Raw genomic sequence first — 19,271 nt, forward strand, 5'->3', positions numbered from 1 at the left:
GAAAAGCATCTAGAACTGAAAAAGGTTTAGAAAGAAATTTATTAAGTCATCTGGCAGAGCGGAGAGCTCAAATGTATGATATGCTTTCCTAAACCTCTGAGTTACACGTTATATAGTATTCAAACAAAGGAGCAAGAAAACAATTGTCTGATTGGTTGACACACAAAGAGTTTCCATATAAGGGCACATAGATTGATTAAAATGTACATCTTAGGAAATTTGCAATTGGTTGCATCAATTTTCAGATCCCCTGGAAGGTTTTGTGAATCACTATGACCTGGATATCCTGAGTTATGCATTAAATATGGTCTCTAAACAATAAGTGTGGCTTCTTTCAGTCACTCAGGCTTGGTTCAAACAATGCAATATTATTTTCCAACATACCCATATCAAAATCCAGGTGGCTGTTGTCTACAAACCTCCAGGTCACTTCCTTTCCTTAATGCGTTCAGTGCATGTCACACAATTTTTCTCTTCTATTCAGCTCTTGATCTCCTACTAGGAGTCTTCAATATTCACATTGACTCTTCCTCAAAGACTCTAACTGTTGCTTAATTTACTTGCTTCCTATGACCTACTCTTCCACCCCACCTCATGAGCCTTGTTCATGCCATCACCCACACATGTATAACCTCCATCTGCATAAAATCTGAAATCCTTTTATCTGACCTTAATTTATTTGCTTTTTACCTTTCCCTCTGCCTTCTTTTACAAAACCCCAATATTCAAAGACACTGTGACTTCCAATCCCTCAACTCCTCAGCTCTGTCCCAGGATATTACCCTGAATTATTTACTCTCATCTCTTTCCTATTTTCACCCGTTGGTGAAACAGTTCAATTCTATATCCTGTCCCTTTCTCTTTAGTTCTTCTCTTCATCATATCACTAATTGTGCCCAGCCAATCTTCAGCCTTGAATGATTCCCACAATCTGTGCCTTTGCATAGAGGTGGAGAAAATGACACAATGGTTTGGAATATGTCCACCCTAAATTTATGTTATACAACTTCAACTGGGTCCTCATAGCTAGTAGGCAATCTTTCTAAACCTCTCTTATTCATTTACTATGCCACTGTCCACAATGGCTCTTCCAAACCTTTTTATTCCTCCTCAAACTCCCCAATATTTCTCTTGCCGAATCCTATAAATTGAAATTATTGTCTCATATTTTACAAAATAAATCAAGGACATTCACTATGAGTTGGTTTCCCCCTATTCTTCATCTAATTTCACTCAGATACCTCCTTCTACTATCTCCTCCTTCACCTGTCTCTCACTAATAGATGACTTTACTCTTTCACAAGGCAAATATTTCTACCTACATAAGTGATCCCATTCCATCCCATCTCTTTCAATGGATTGTCTCCTCTGTCATCCCCACTTTCTCACTTATCTTCAATCTCTCACTATCTAATAGCTTATTCTCTACTGCTTATAAACATGTCCATGACTCCCCCCTCCTCAAAAAACCCCCTTTTGTGATGCTTCCATCCCCACTATCATCTAATATATCTTCTGCTCTTTGTGGTTAAACACCTTGAGGAATACATCCATAATAGTTGTTTCCACTTCTCTTCTCACTTTCTTCCTAAGCCTGGGAAACTGAAAATTGATTTTTAATTCTTTTGTTAAGAGTTAACCATGCATGCCAGATTTAATATTCCTCCTTACTATTCTTTTTCTTGGAAGTTTACTCAGGTAACCTCAGGTCACTTGGGTTGCAATTCTATTCTTGTGACTTGTATCTCTATTCTGGTCTCATGACAAACCCCAACAATTCAGCTTCCTTCTTTACCATTCCAAAGAAATTACTCTCTCCAAATTTACCAATGATTTCCTAATTGCCAAATCCAAAGGCCGTTTTTCAATCATCATTTTTCTTGACCCTCTTAATGACTTTGTTTTTTTTTTCCTAGTGACTTTGAAACTGTTGATCATCTTTTTCTTTGATGGTCTCTTCTGATTCCCCTTCTATTTATACCTATCAGATTACTCCTCAGTCTCCTTTGCTGCATCTTCCTTCAGGTCATGTCCACTAACCATAGATGACACACAGGGCTCTGTCCTGGACCCTCTTTTCTTCTTCCTCAGTCTCATGTTACTTGGCAATGTCACCAGCTCCCATGGATTTAATTATCATCTCTATGCTGATGATTCTTAAAACTGCCTACTCTACCCTAACCTGTCTGCTGACCTACAGTGTCACATGTCTAATTGTGAATCAGACATCTTAAATGAGATTCACAGTAGAAATCTTAAAATCTTGAACTGAACTTGTTATATTTCTCTTCAAACCATCCCCACCTTCTACTATCCTTATTACTGTAGAGGGCAACACTATCCTCACAATCATCACCAAAACTATTTGGTACTGGCTAAGAAATAGAGTGGTGCCACCTATCAGATTGGCTATAATGACAGAAAAGGAAAATGATAAATGTTGGAGAAGATGTGGAGAAATTGGGACATTGATACACTGTTAATGGAGTTGTGAACTGTTCCAACCATTCTGGAGAACAAGTTGGAACTATGCCCAAAGTGCAATCAAACTGTGCATACCTTTTGATCCAGTAATACCACTACTAGGTCTGTATCCTGAAAAAGATCATAAAAAAAAGGGAAAAAGGACTTACATACACAAAATATTAATAGCAACTCTTTTTGTGGTGGCAAAGAATTGTAAATTGAGGGGATACCCATTAACTGGAGAATGGCTGAACAAGTTGTGGTATGTGAATGTAATATGGTACATGAATGAAATACTGTTGCTATAAGAAATAATGAGCATGCAGATTCCAGAAAAACCTGGAAAGACTTACATGAACTGATATTGAGTGAAGTGAGCAGAACCAGGGGAACATTTTACACAGTAAAGGTAACACTGTGTGATGATCAACTCTGATTGACTCAGCTCTTCTCAGCAATACAATGATCCAAGATAATTCTAAAAGACTCGAGATAGAAAATGCTATTCACAGAGAAAGAACTGATGGAGCCTGAATACAAATGAAGCATACTATTTTCACTTTTTTTGGGGGGGGTGGGGTCGTGTGGTTCCCCCCCTTTTTGTTCTGCTTTTTTCTTTCACAATGTGACTAACATGGAAATGTTTTACTTGATTACACAAGTATAACTTATATTAGATTGCTTGCTATCTTGGGGAGGGGAATGGGAAGGGAGGGAGAAAAATTCAGAATTCAAAATCTTCCAAAAAATAAATGTTGAAAATTGTTTTTACATTTTTGGGAAAAAATAAAATACTATTAAATAAACTCATGAAGATGAGTCTTCCTGAATCCAAGTCCTGTACTCTATTCATTTCACCACCTAACATCTCTAAAATATCCTGTTCTCTCCTCTGATACTGCCTCACCTGGTACAGGCCCTCATCTCATGCTTGGACTATTATAACAATCAGGTGGTGGGTCTGCTGGCCTCAAGTCTCATTTCAATCTATCCTTTCCTTAGTCAGTGAAGCGATATTCCTCAAACACAAGCCTGACTATCACCTACCTGATGATCAAGTACCAACTTGAACTTCTAAACTCCTTGGGCTCCCAGGATTAAATACACCATCTCTTCTTTGTTATTAAAAGTCCTTCACAACCTATTTCCCTTCCAATCTTTTTACATCTTACTCCTTGCCACCTCCTCTTTGATCCAATGACCCTGACCTTCTTTCTGTTCCATGGACAAGATGCTCCATTTCTAGTCATCTGGCATTTTCTCTCTTCTCCTACTGGCTGGAATATAATCATATCTTATCTCCCCACCTTCTGGCTTCTCTGGATTTTATGAAGTTTGAAGTAAAATCATATCTTCTACAGGAAGCCTTTCCCAGGACTTCTTTATTCTAGTGCCTTCTCTTTTAAAATTACTTCTTATTTATCCTGTATATACCTTGTATGTATACATTCATTTGTAGTATAGATGGGCCGAGCAATATTAAAAATGGGCTCTGGAAACACGAAGCTACTTTATAGCATGGTTGTGCCTCAGCCACAGGAGCTTAAATTAAGTGTAATACAGATATTCCTTTAATTTGCAAACAGGAAAAAAAACGTTTTTCATAACCACCCTAAAGGGGAAAAGAATATGTGAATAAATATTAATGATAGTACTGTGGGTCAGATTGGACATTACAGAAACAAGGAAGCAGCTAACAAGAAAAGAATTTATTGGTATAAGGGAAGTCTACAAGGAGAGTTCCATTTAACAGAGTAATTTGGGGTTTTCATAGTATAGCAAAGATGAATTAAGTCCCCAGTCAATCTCAGCACTTCAAAAGAGAAAGGAAATAGAGAAAATGTATTAACCTTGGTATCTCAAGAGTTCTCAGAGGTCATATTTTTTCCTATGGGATAATGTATTGTCTATGGTTAATCTTATCAGAATATTTTTTTTTGGCCAGGAAATATTGCTTTATTTGGCTTCATAGCCCAGGTTAAAGCAAAAACTGATTTTGGGGGGTATTCAGGAAATTGTTACTCAGGAAGATAGTACAGACAAGAGCTCTATTATTGTGCTGTACAGCAAGCAAAGAAAGAAGGAAAGAAAGAAAAAGAGAAAGGAAGGAAGGAAAGAGGGAAGGAAGGAAGGCAAGATAGGAAGGAAGGTAGATAAGAAGGGAGGATACCCATATTATATGGTTATATAGATAGTGGTTTGTCCCTAGGAATACAAAAAACTCACCTGACAGGACGGGGAGGGAGTCATGTCAGGGAGAGCATACATTTAATGCTGAGGTTCAAGTGGAGAGGTTTTATACCCTAAAAATTGGCTTGGTGATAAAAAACCAATCAGTGACAGATGTGGGAGGGAGCATTCCTAATTAGACCTTGATATAGTGGAACAGGCTCAAGGGAGACTTAGGTAGACCAGATTCTTTATCAAGACCCAAAATTCGGAGAAGGTTGGAGTTAACTATCTGAGGCAGCAGAAGAGTAGTTCACAGGCCATGTCAGTTGGCCAGTAGTTTGATCTATTTAGAAATTGTGAGTATTAAGCACTTGACACAGTTTTTAGTATACATCAGAACAGTGGAATAGCACAAGCCTATCTGTTTATGGCCCTTGTGCTTTATGGACAATAGGAACACTTTGCCGAAGTGATTTATTTCATTGGAGTCTTATCATCATAACTATAGCATTGGACAACATAAACAATTACAATGATCACACATGTGTAAGACAGCAGAGAATTCCTTCAAGAGAGAATCAGTCAGACTCATCCTGCCCTTGCCAGATTGTGGGTTTCTCTGTCTACACAATCATGTACCTCTGTTTCTTTTCCCTATAAGGTTACTTTTTCTGGGAAGAAGGTGTTTCCCCATACTTACAGGACTCATTTTCATCCTGCTCCATAGTATATATAGATGATTTCACTTTAAGGAAAAGCAATCTTTTAGTTCAAAATACAATGAAACATAATTAGGAACCTACTTACTATTCAACATAAAACATTCAAGTGGCATTTAAGTCTGCTCCCTCCCCAATAATCTGCTTCCTACTTTTATAATCCTATTATATATGTATGTATACATATATATAATATTTTAATTTATGTTTATTTTTTCCTATTCTAACCTCTCTGTTCCAGTCCGATTGTCCTACAAGCCATTCTGCAAACAATATAAACCTTCCCTTGCTTCATTGCCTTTGGTCTTCCAGGCCTGAAATCTCCTTTCTTTTAACCTCCAACTCTTCCAAAGCTTTCTTCTTGTCAAGGCTTATCTCAGGTATCACCTCTTTCAGGAAAATTTTCAGATCACATCTCTTCTTAAATGCTCTCTTCCTCCGGAATTAATTTGGTATTTACTTTGTAAATGCTTTGCATTTGTGTAGAGATCCATGTTCTCTCCTCCTAGTAGAATGTAAGGTCCTTGAAGGTACAACCTGTTTCATTCCATTTTAAAAATTATTTATTCATTGTTTATTTCTTTTTAAAGTTCATTTAAAATTATTTTTGAGTTCTGAATTCTCTTCCTCCTTCCCCCTCCCCCACCCATTGTAAAGGCAAGAAATGTGAAGAATTTTTAAAAACCTAGATTCAAGCCAGTGGAACATAGGCAGGCACTAGGACTTTCAGAATTCTTCCTGCTGATCACTGGAGATCATCTACACAAGTTATATTTGGGCTTCACAGGGAGGGAGACTAGGATGGATGCTGGAATTTCTAGTGCCACCTGGTGGCTTATGTTGATGTTGTGCTCTGATTACTATTCTAGATCTTCATCTTCAAAGGCACATGTGTATAGATGCTCTGTTACTTTTTTTTTCTGCATTGCCCAGGAAAGAGACAGGCACATAATTATAGAAGACATAAATTCATTCATTAACAAGCCTTGCAAGATGAATTTGAACTCAATTTTGACTGGCTTACTGGATTTGTTGCCAAAAGAAATTGACATGGACAGAATATTCCCGGATTTCATTAAGGTGAATATCTTTTGTGTTTTCTTAGTGAATATTATGAAGATATATAAACTAGATGATAGAATAGTTTGTAACACTGAGAAATGATTGAATGATTAGACTAAAAAGTTAGCATGAAAGCATATGTTTCCATTTAGAAGTGAAATGCCACAGAGTTTCCTCTTCATTCTGTTTTGCCACATTTTATCAATGACCTCTCTAGGGATATCAAATTTGTTGATAGCAAAACTACTTTAGCCATAGTTTGCTATAATTTTGGCTGATAGAGTCTACTGATATCTTCAATAAAAGGTTTCAACAGACTAGAATGATGAACTAAATAGAAAAAAAAGATGTGATTTAATAGTGATAGTAGAAAGTCACTTTGCCTTTTCATTGCTATTGTATAATCCTAACTCTAATCCCTTCAAAAATGTAGATTACGTTCCTATTTCTGGATCTCCTTTGACTCTTATCTTTGTTTTCTCATTAGTGTATTTCCCCATCTAGGAGTCCCCTACCCCAAGGAAACCGGAAGTTTAATTTTCATATGCTGGACCCCTTATCTCACCCTCTGGCTGTAAACTCTCTATGGATAGCTACAATACCTTAACTGAATTTTGCATTTCTCTGGTCCCTACCATGATGCTCTAAACAATAAATCCTTAACAAATGGGCATTTTGTTGTTAGATGAAATTGCCAAGAAAAAATTGTTGAGAGAGAACAAATAAAAAAACACAGAGGTGCAGACTTTTACATTAAGCAGGCAAAAAGAAAAAAAATAGTAGACAGAAGAGGAAAATGAATCTTCTCTGACTGGTATATTCTACAAATAACACATAAACTTGAATATACTCAGACCTACTAAAATGTAAATATTTCAATATTAATATATACCCAAGCATACTTATGTTCTAAAAATATACTGCCCACATACACAGTGCTGAGTGGGTCAAAGGGTCCATTTGAATCCTCCTCTCCTCAGCCTCATTTCACACAGTACCTAAATTTCTAACTTCTGCCTTCCCTTTGTTCCTCCATTTTTTCATTCCCCACAGCAAATCCAGACTCAAGCTGCTTGGTCAGTTTGCCTCCCAGATCATAGTGAGTATAATAAAGGTACTGGTGATTTTTAATGGAGTATTTCCATTAAAATTTTATTTTGCAAAGAAAGAATGAAGCTAGGTAGGTGCAGCCATTGAGCAGGAGGGTCAGACAGTCTGTGAAGGGCTTCTGGAAGAAGTTCTGATGAGGGGCTGTGGTAGTTCATGGTTGGTCTGTCCTCTATGTCCAAAATACTTCGCGGTAGCTGACCTAGCAGGTCTGTGGGGAGAAGGATGAGGGACTGGGAGAATGCACAACCAGAAGGTTGTAAAGGTGCAGAGGAAAAGGAAGATCTGATCTAGAGGGCTGCTGCTGCTACTGTTTTGTTTGTTTGTTTTTGCTTCATCCATTGGTTCTGGAATGTGATTTGTACCTGTGTTTCCAAGGGCATCTTCTCTTCCAGTTTGTGTAGCTCTTCTGCTGAAAGGTATAGGCTGAACTGAAAGGAACTCTCCACGGTGCTGATCTTGGTCAGGAAAGGCTTGAGAAAGCAGCAGGGTTTGGGGAGGCTTGAGATTTCTAGATCTGAGTCAGACAAAAGCTACCCCTGCTGGCATCAGGATTAGCCTCCCAGCAGAGAAACCAGGATAATCCAGATGAAGAAATCATTCATTCGGCAAGCTCAAAGGGGTTGTCACTGTTAGAGTCTCAGCCTTCCGGTTCAACATTTTTGGGTTGCCACAGAATGAGTGGTTCCTATGTTGACTTGTGTAGAGAACTTTGGCAGAAAGACTACTTTTTTTGGAGTCCTCAGCAATCCTGAGCAGAGCTAGCACATGGAAGCTCTGAGTAGTTCTTTAGCTTCTCTGATAGAACCACTTTATGGACTAATGGACCTTCTGTAATGTTGGGTCTGATAGCCTGACGTCAGGAGGAAGAGGCGTGCAGAAGGGTTTCTATCTCACTTGGATTTTATATGAAATATATTTGGGGAAATGTCACCTCTAATAAATGAAAGATGTCTTTCTTTTAATTCCAAAAGGACATAAAATTTAGACCACCTTATTTTCAAGTTAATTGAGCAATGAAAATACCACTGGACTTGGAATCAGAATATATAGGTTTAAATACAGCAGCTTCAAAACTTGTTACCTGTTGTAACTTTGGTGAAGAGACTTAACCTGTTTGGGTTTCAGTTTCTGCATCTAGGAAATAACAAGACCTGACTAGGTGATCTCTAAGGTTCCTTTCAATCCTATCAATAACCCTGTGATCTCTCTCTCATGATTACTACAATTCATTTCTGTCATATATGTCTCTCTCTAGATAGACTGTAAGTTTCCTAAAGGCAGAATTTATGTGATTTACTTTGGCTATTAAAGGTTCCACCCCTTCCCTCCAATTTCAACCTATACTTCCAGAGTTCCTAAAATTAATCTGTGCAAATCTGTGGACCAAGTGGTACCACTACTAGGCATATATCAGCCCTGCCCCCACCAAAAAATATCAGAGAAAAATGAAAAGGATTCATCTGTACAAACATGTTTGGATCATATCTGTATGTGGTTACATAGAACTAGAAATCAAGGTGGTTGTATCAATTGGTTGTACACACTATAGTATAAGGATATAATCAAAGACTATTGCATCATAATTGTTACATCATAAGAAATGATGAAAGGTATATTTTCAGAGAAACTTGGAAAGGATTGTTTATCTTGAACTTTGCAGATGATATAGACTTTACATATGAAATGATCTCTCTGTCCTTAAGGAGATCACACGGTTTGGTAGGATAGAAATGTATTGCAATGATGTAGTTGAACACAATAATATAAAATAAATTGAGGTTATTAAATACTTCTAATGAGATTACACTGGCTGTAATGATAAAATTTAAATGTTATCAAATATCTCTCCATTATACTTTTCTACTATTCTTCTCTGTTCTTAGGAATACCAGAACTGTGAAAACATCCTTTCTAAAAAATAGTTATTTATTTAGAACATTCTTTTTATTTTAATTTGAGATCTGAATTCTTTCTTCCTTCTACCCCTCCCCCACCCATTGTCAAGGCATTTCTCTAATCAATAGTGATTTAGAGCACTTTTTTCATTATGGCTATAAATGGCTTTAATTTCTTCATCTGAAAACTGCCTGTTCATATCCTTTGACCATTTATCAGTTGGGGAATGACTTGTATTCCTATAAATTTGACTTAGTTCTGTATATATTTTAGAAATGAGGCCCTTATCAGAGATACTGGTTGTAAAAATTCTTTCCCGGTTTTCTGCTTCCCTCTTAATCTTGGTTGCATTGGCTTTATTTGTGTAAAAACTTTTCAATTTAATATAATCAAAATTATCCATTTTGCATTTCATAATGTTCTTTATCTCTTGTTTGGTCATAAATTCTTCTGTTCTCCATAAATCTGACAGGTGAACTAGTCCTTGCTCTCCCAGTTTGCTTATAGTATCAGCCTTTATATCTAAATCATGAACCCATTTTGACTTTATTTTGGTACATGGTGTAAGATTTTGGTTTATGCCTAGTTTCTGCCATAAAGAGTTCACTTTTTAGATCAACATTTCTAATATGGTGAATTATCACATTTATGTTAGGCATTATTTTCATAAAGCTAAAAAAATTGTTAAGCTGAGGTAACTTGGCTCAAGACCACACAGTTAACAAATTTCTTGATTCACCTACTTTCCCAACACGTTGCCTTAATGCCAAAGAGCCAAATAAAATTAAGATTGTCGAGCTTAAAATGAAACCAGAATTAATTCAATCACACCTACATCTGAATTCCCAAATGGTATCATCACAAAGGGAGGGTTTCCTAATTGGGGCATGGGGACCCTTAAGACCACATTCTCATTTTGATTCAGGACATATTTCTACCAGATCAAAAATGGACTTTATAATTACTAGTGTCACCATGTAAAATCTCAAAAATTTCTGTCAGAGTTCAAGATTGGAAACTCATTGTTATCACTCACCATGCCTTAAAAGAGGCATGGTGACACTCCTAGATCCCTATAATTTTTCCCTATTTACCTTTGAACTACTCAAAAGAGCCTGATCAAATTCTTGCCCCCACCTTCTTGGCAGCCTCCTGTCCCCTCCCCTGCTCTGGGGCTTGGGAACCTCCTGCTGCATATCATAAAGAATAACCACATAAAGTTTTCTATATCCTTTTTTCTTTCTATGAAATCATAAAACTTCCGACTATATTCACTCCAATGTATATTTCCTTTATAATTTCAGCACATATTGTTGCTAAACAAACCCAATGACTTACTAAAACATTACCTTCCCCATGTATATATTTAATTTCAACCCAGGTTGATTTTCTTCACTAATTTACCTATTAAAATTATACTGTTGCTTGATTAGTTACAATACAGGTATTCTCTATCTCCCTCATCCTCCCAAAAGGAGATAGAAACTTGCATTGCCTATTCTGGCTCCCAATACATAAAAAAGTTTGTGGGACAAATCTCCTCCCCCCCAATCCATTAAGATGTTGTTAGTAAGTACAAAACTTTTAGGATTCCTGCAGTGGCTTCTGCTCCTGTTGAGACATAGGAGTGGAATTCTCAGCCCTCTCAGCCCTAGCTAGTAGCTTGCAGAAGACTTGACTGCCCAATTAATTATCAAGGTTTGTTATGTTATCTACAAAGATCAACTCAAAGCATTTTTTCAAATTAAATCATACTTACACTCTTTTCTTTACCTCTTACTTAATCACTTTTCAGAATCTGGAGAGAGCTAACATACTGTTCTAAATCAAGACAGTTGTGTTTTTCTATTCTTACCATTATTTCTTATAGGAACAGGTTTCATATTAGTAACCTACATTTTAAACATTAATGGCTGAGGTTCTAAATTGATGATATTTAAATCTACTATAGAGACATCTTGATCAAAGTGTATGTTAAAGAACAAAAAACTTACTTTGCAGTTTTTGCAGCTTTGCCCCTGCCTCTCCTCTCCAGCCCACCTAGTTGGAGGGATGCAACCTGGCTTTGGGACTTGCTGTTCTAGGCACGCCCACGCTCCGCGTTTGCAAAAATTGCTTTCCTTCTTGGCTCCTCGGAGCATGGAACCCGATTCTTCCTTGGCCTGACGGCCTGGCCCCCTTTTTCCTTCCTCTCCCCAGGAAATCTTGAGAGAGCCCCACTGGTTAATGCATTTGGAGTATGCTCCACCCTCGGTGGCAGGGGGCGCAGCCCAGGGCGAGGCTTCAAAGTTGTCCCAGCCTCCAATTCGAGCCCTCCAGTTGATCCAGAGCCTGCGGACCCCTGAAGCTAGGGTCCTTTCAGAATGGCCCAGGAGCCCCAGTGGTAGGGTCTTCTACAGTGGTTGAGGAAGGAGACGTACGCGATCCACTGTTGTACACCAAAGCCTTCAGAACTCGACTTGTGCACCCAGCCCTGCTCCTTCTAAGAGTCACCAGCCGCTGCTTGTACCTGCTTAGCCTAGAAGTGCCTGCTTATGTTGGCTTTGAGCTCCCTCAGGAGTCCACCCAGGTCCAACAACCTCCATATCCAATGTCTCTCCAAATGCCTTTGCTCTGAGAATATCTTCTTTTTACACTATATGCGGTTGTGGATTTTTTTTTTTTTTGGTGATGCGGCAGTTGGGGTTAAGTGACTTACCCAGAGTCACACAGCTAGTGTGAGGCCTCATTTGAACTCAGGTCCTCCTGACTCCTGGGCCGGTGTTCTATCCGCTGCGCCACCTAGCTGCCACCTTCCTGTATGTGTTTTTATACCTCCAGTTTATTGCATGTTTTCTCCCATTTTGGAAAGTGAGCACTCCGAGGGCAGAGACAATATTTTTTTAACTTTTTTTTTTTATTCCCTGAGCTTCTCAAAGTGTCTGGCCCCTAGTAAATGCTTAATAAATTCTGTTGGTTGTGGATTAATTCCCTTCCTACCTCGCTCCCTCAGATAAATTGGCCTAGGGGGAAAAAAAAGCCTAGCCAAGATCCGCAAGTCCTGGGGCAGCCCGCGCCTGGAAGGGGTAGTGGTAGGGACATCTCTGAGACTGCCATTCTGAACGCACCTCTGCTGCTGGGGTTCCCAGGTGGCCTTTCACGAAAGGGTCCAAAATGCCATCTCTGCTTACTTTCGGGGTTTTGCACACTCCCGGTCTCTTGGTGACATTCTCTCTAGCTGGAGCCAGTAAGCAGGACGAATCTTGAGGGCCAAGGGATAGACAACAAATGCTCTTTACCGTGGCCATGTTGACTCCCCTGAAGGCGCCAGCTAGATCCAGCTTGTAGACGCCTGTCCCCTGGGGTTGAGGGCTGAAATTGAGGAGTGTGTGTGTGTGTGTGTGTGTGTGTGTGTGTGTGTGTGTGTAAATATGGGCAGGATAAATTAAATTCCATAAACATGTCCTAGGCGTCTACTAAGTGCAGGGCACAGCATTAAGCCCTGGGGATATAAAAGAAAAAGGGAAAAAAACAAAAAACACACAAAAAAATCCTTGCCCTCAAGGACTGCAGAAGGAAAACAATATACAAAAGCACAGGGAAGAGGATGGGAGAGGGTACTTAGCGCGGATGTAAAGTAGAGAATTACAGTCAAGTTCTGAGTTCGAGTTTCATTGCTCTTTCCTCCAGTCCTACAATCAGAGGGGAGAGGTAACTGAGGGAGCTGAGGAAATGTTGAGCATCAAAATCTAAATCAGCCTACCTGGTGAAGAGATTTCCGGTGATCTGCTTATCCTGGGAGAGGTATGATGTTTGCGGCGTCTAAACAAGCAGAGAGGCAAATGGAAGATGGAGTGTTCAACGGAGTCACCAGTGAATCTCGCTTTCAATCCTTTCTGCGAGAGCCAACGAAGGCTTTCCCTTGCGAACGTTGAGCGCTGAGTGCCTCTCTGGAACGCAGAGTCCTGGGACACAGCAAGCCCGGTTAGGTTTAAAGGCAGGCCAAGATTAGGGGTTTTGTCCACTGGCGCTGCCTGTCTCGAGCCTTACCAGTCTGAAGACCTACGCTCTTATCTAACTTGAGAAACCTCGCACAATCGCCAGAGTACTGCCTTGAACAAGCGTCTGGGGATTTCTGGGGCGTAGGCTTTTGCTTCTCCTCCTTTGGTCTTGACATTCTTTGGGAAATTGTTTTCCCTGGAGCTGATAGGTGCTTACTGGTGGGATGGAAACCCAGTTCAGAACGTGGAGCGGAGATGAGGGCGTGAGCTGGCCAAAGATAAACCTGGCTTCCCTCCTCCCTAGAAAGCGTCTAACTGGAGGAACCCTAGCTTGGGGCAGCGTGGAGCCACCTAGGTTCTTTCTTCGTTCCCCCCATCTTTAGGAAAGCATAACCTTTCCCTCCTCTCCAGAGAAACCTGGAACACCCCCTAAAAAGTGTCCTGGAAATCAGCAGCTTGTGCTACCTGTGAGAGTAGCGCATTTGGAGTCGAAGGCGGACTTTCAGATTGGGGCTTTGTCAAACCACCGTGAAGTCTACCCGCTGGGGGAGTAACCCTGGGTAGTGCCAGTTGATTGAGAGTGTGACCTGTCAAGACTTGGTAAGGAGACCAATTGGGAACCCGGGTGCGTTCAGATTGATTGAGTTAGAGTTCTCCCGAACTCCCCAGCCTGGAACCCCTAGAGCCGGCGCTGCTCAAGCGCGTCCACTCCCGAGACTGCCAGACTTATCTTGTGCCGACCAGGACTTCCGCGCCCCCGACATGGTCTATGTGGCTCTCTCCTGGGGCCCCTCAGGGGATCCACCCAGCCCCGAGCTGGGGACCCCAGATCCCCGTGGCCTCCAAATCTCAGGGTTTTTTGGTTTTTGTCTTATAATAGAGCTGGCTATGAGAGCTGGGCTATAAACCCACTTGATAGGAGCTTGACTGAGGAATGAGGTCGAGAGAAAGGAGCAGTTAGAATTGTGGTGGCGTGTGCCCCTCTGTGCACCCAAAGGGAGTGAGTGAATGAATGTCTTGGTAAATCCGGAGCTTCGAATCCCTTTTCTTAGGGCAAACGTCTCGCCCTCAACAATGTCCATCTCTCTGCCCTTGATTCACAGGTATCTCATCCTTTCGAAAGTCTTTGCCAGAACCGATCTACGTAGCGCCCCCTTAAAACCTCTCCTTGGGATGCACCAGCCTAAACAGCACTCTTTTAAGTTTTCTTTTGTTTACCGGGGCCTCGTGAGATCCTGAAAATTAGTCTTGACTAGATAGAACCTGTTTAGGACTATATAGGTCTTCCCCTATTCCCCTCAACTTCACACACAGACACAGACACAGACACAAAGACACACACACAACACATACACACTCACACACACACACCATGACTTTCCCAGATACAAGTTCAGAAGTGTCCTCAAGTGCTTCCAAGACGGAAGGAAGTTTTGTGGCAAGTTGTCTTTTAACTGTGCACAGAATTCTTTGTGAGCAGATAATGAGGCTTCTCTTCATCCTAGAGTAAAAAACTATAGTCATCATGACAGGGATCAACCAGGAGTCAGAACATGGAGGGGGAGATAGAAGGTGATGGGAAAAGGGAATCCTGTTCATGGGCTTGACTGGAAGGCCTGCTGGGCATACCCTAAGAATTGGACTAATAAGGAGCACTATATAGAGAAGACTGTTACTTCTATCTGTGTCCACATTTGTAAACAGCTTGGTGGGGCAAACAGAATACAAGGAGGAATCTGATCAATAATGATTTGAGTATCCACTGGCACAGGTGTTGTTATGTGCCTAATACCTGCTTTGGAGGTCAATTTCTTTCCCTTAAGGTATGCCCAGGACAGAGTTTTCAATCATTGAAAGGTAGCAAAGATTCAATAAATGCTAAAACATTTCATTTTCCTCTCATTTATAAGTGTGCCTTTCTGGTCATCCTATTTTTCTATATCAACCAATCAGCAGAGTTGTTGCCAAGCAATGTATTAGGTACTGGGAATACAAATACTAAGAATGAAACAATCTATACTTTTCGATTAACAATCATAACAATTCACATTTATACTTTTTTTTAAGTTTATGAAGTATTTTATTTGATCACAAAAAAACAAACAAACAAACTTGTAATGTAGGTGGTATTATTGTCAGCTGATTTTGTAGTTGGGGAACTGAGTTCAGGGACATTAAGTGATTTCCCAGCATCACACTCCTAGTATATATCCAAGGTAGGATTTGAATCCAGGTCATCCTTACTTCACATCCAGCAATTTGTCCACTATGCCACAATGCCCCCTCACATGTCTGGTGCTCCAGCTTTTCCTCTTTAAAGTCTTTCATAACCAATCATGTATCATATTTCCCAAAGGCATTCTGTAGCATCACAGGGTTTTCCTTCAGGGAACCACTCTTCTTTCCTTCAGGGAACCATCTCCCCTGCCCCTTTATTCTTTTGAATCAGGGGAGAGGAGTTACATCTAATGAAATACTTTTTTAATTTCACCACTAGATCTGATATTTTCCTAGAAAATATTGGTCTGAGTCAAGGTGGATCCCTGGTTGTTATTATTGAGATAGCAGAGGATAGGTTACATTGGGTCCATATGTAACTGGATCTCTGTAGCCCTATCATATTTATCTTAGGAGGACACTAAGGAAAAAAAAAACAAAAAACAAAAAACAAAAAAGCAAAAATAATATGCAATGGGAATACACTAGAACCATTCCCAATAAATATGGGAGTGAAGCAAAGATGCTCACTTTCCCTATTATTTGAAATAGTTCTGGAAATGCCAGTAATAGCAATAAACACAAGAAAGGAATTCAAGGAATAAAGATAGGTTAAGAGGAGATAAAACTTTCCCTTTTTGCTGATGATAGGGTGGTTTACTTGGAAAGTCCTAGGTAATCAGCAAAGATACTAATTGGGACAATATCTTCAGCAAAGTGGCAAGCTACAAAATAAATCCTCAAAAATCAACAGCATTTCTATATAATAATAACAAAATACAAGAAATAAGAATAGAAAGGGCAATCCCATTACAAATAACAAGAAAAATGCATAATATATCTGGGGATCAACCTCCCAAAGCACACAAAAAACTTGTACATTCAATTTCAAAGTGTGCCTTAAAGAAATAAAGAACAACTTAAATAGCTGGAGAAAAATTTAGTGCTCGTGACTAGATCATGCCAATATAAGAAAAATGCTAATACCACCAAAATTAATTTTAACCTTTAATGATATACTGTACCAATCATATTACTAAGGAGATACTTTGCAGAGCTCGACAAAACAATAAAAACAATCATTTGGAAAAACGAAAGATCTATAAAATCAAGGGAAATCATGAAAGTAAGTAAGAATGAAAGAATAGTTTCCCAGAACTCAAATTATATTATAAAGCAGTAGTCATCAAAACCATCTAGTATTGGCCAAAGAATAGAGAGATAGATTAAAGGAACAGTATAGACAAGGGAGATTTTAGAAACAGTAGAACTCAATAACCTAGTGTTTGATAAAGATGGAAAACGTAAATTACCTAGGGAAAACTCCCTATTTGATAATAATTGCTGGGAAAACTGGAAAGCTGTTTGGCAGAAATTATGCTTAGACCAACACCTTACACAACATATCAATACATTCCAAATGGATGTAAGACCTTAATATTGAAGCTTACAGGGGCAGCTAGGTGGCACAGTGGATAGAGCACCAGCCCTGGAGTCAGGAGGACCTAAGTTCAATTCAGGTCTCAGACCAAACACTTGACACTTACTAGCTGTGTGATCCTGGGCAAGTCACTTAACCCCAATTGCCTTAAAAAAAAAAATCATAGTATTAAAAATTTAGAAAAGAAACAGATCATATACCTTTCACAGCTATGGGGGGAAGATACATATATATATAATATTGGCTAGGCAATGGGGTTAAGTGACTTGCCCAGGGTCACACAACTAGTAAGTGTCTGAGGTCAAATTTGAACTCAGGTCCTCCTGATTCCAAGGACAGGGCTCTATCCACTGTGCCACATAGCTGCCCTGAGAAGATATATTCTTAACAAGAGATAGAGTCAAATACAAATGATATAATAGATCATTTTGACTACTTTAAACCAAAAAGCTTCTACACAGACAATATTAGTACATGTAGGATAAGAAGAAAAGTGGCTAAATGGAAAAAAAAATCTTCATATCAAATTTTTCTAATAAAGATTTTGTATCTAGTATATATACATCTATACATAATTAATAGATATAACTAATAACCATTCTCCAATAGATAAATGGTCAAAGGATAAGAACTAAAGAGTGTTCACAATCACCTGAAAAAAATGCTCCCAATCACTAATAAGAGAAATGTAAATCAAAACAACCCTGAAGTTTCATCTTTTACCCTGCAAACTGACAAAAATAACAAAAAATGGTAACAATCAATGTTGGAGGAATTTTGGAATGGTAGGCACACTAATACATTGTTGGTCAAAATGTGAAATGGTACAACCATTTTAGAAAGCAATTTGGAATTATACAAATAAAGTGATTAAAATATCTCAAGAGTTCATTACTGGGTTTATACCCAAGGAAGCCACTAATAAAAAAAAAAATAAGTCCTCATATTGTCCAGAATATTTACATCAGCATTTTTTTCTAATAACTAAGATCAGAAACAAAGTAGATGTCCAACAGTTGGGGAATGGCTAAACAAATTGTGGTAGATGAATATGATGGGGTATAACTGTGCTGTATGACATACTGTATATAATGAATACAGAGAAGCATGGGAAAATCTATATGAACTGATGGGGAATGAGGCAAGGAGAACCAAGAAAACAATATACGCCCTAAGGCATGCACAGAGAGCACTTTGTCAAAAAAATGAAAAATACACTTTTCTTGTTAAAAGATCATTATCTCAGATGGAAGAGTTGTTATACATGTGTCCCACATATTAGGGTTTTTATCATTTTGGAATTCTTATTGTTGCATGTGGCAGTGATTTCTGAAGAGTTTTTTACCTGATTAGTTCAGTGCTTCATTATGGCCTGAAAGTGACATTGGCATCTTCAAAGCTATTCTAGTGGAGCAGACCTCTGGCAAGTTCTGCCATTCAGCAGAGTTTGAATAAGGTTCTGGCAATAGTCTCTAAGACTACTTTCTGAAGACCAGCAAACTTAAACTGAGACACTCAAGAACATCATCACCAAATAAGCTCCCTAATCAATTAACTATGTTACTTACCATAGTGCCCATTCTAAACCTGTTGATTCTTCCTCAAACCTCTCATGGAATTCTCTCCCCCATGCTCTCAACTAAGTACCTTGCCTCATACTTCACTGAAAATATTGAGGCCATTCATTATAAGCTCCTTCTCCTCTCCTCTTCTCCTTTTCTCACATCATTTATCCAATAACACTAAAAGGGCTTCCATAAATCTGTTCATGTGTATGGGGCTATTCTGTTTGCTGCTGAACTCCAGGAGGTTACATTCTAATGAGGACAAAATATGTAAAAGGGAGCTAGAAATGGAAGACCCCATCTTTCAACTAGCCTCAGCTAGTCTACATTTCATATATATATATATATATATATATATCCTTATATTTATATTTTTCTCTTTTCCAAAGTCCTGCAAAGTCAACCACAATGAAAAATTGATATGAAGGAGAATCCCTCTCCAAGTTCCTAGGCTTTTTAATGTAAATCCCACTTCTGATCCATGGGTTGTAATAATAGAATTATATCATGAGGGAATGGTGGAATAAACATTTTTGTTAAGTGGCTACTATGTACCAGGCAATATGCTAAGTACTTTTACAAGTATTACCTTATTTGATCTTCATAAAACCCCTTGAGGTTGGAGCTATTATTATCCCTATTT

The 19,271-nt window shown here is 39.0% G+C and overlaps 1 protein-coding gene across 1 annotated transcript in view; it reads left to right on the plus strand.

Annotated features, from left to right (window-relative positions):
• Positions 1 to 19,271, plus strand: part of LOC114032690 (E3 ubiquitin-protein ligase TRIM17-like) — a 75,464-nt gene that overhangs the window by 10,504 nt on the left and 45,689 nt on the right. Inside the window, exon 3 of the mRNA XM_027848077.1 lies at positions 4,207 to 4,220. Within this exon, the coding sequence (XP_027703878.1) occupies positions 4,207 to 4,220 (14 nt within the window). The remainder of the gene's footprint in view (positions 1 to 4,206; positions 4,221 to 19,271) is intronic.

Source organism: Vombatus ursinus, unplaced genomic scaffold (assembly GCF_900497805.2).
Source record: "Vombatus ursinus unplaced genomic scaffold, bare-nosed wombat genome assembly UNPS02005659.1, whole genome shotgun sequence".
NCBI classification, from domain to species: domain Eukaryota; kingdom Metazoa; phylum Chordata; class Mammalia; order Diprotodontia; family Vombatidae; genus Vombatus; species Vombatus ursinus.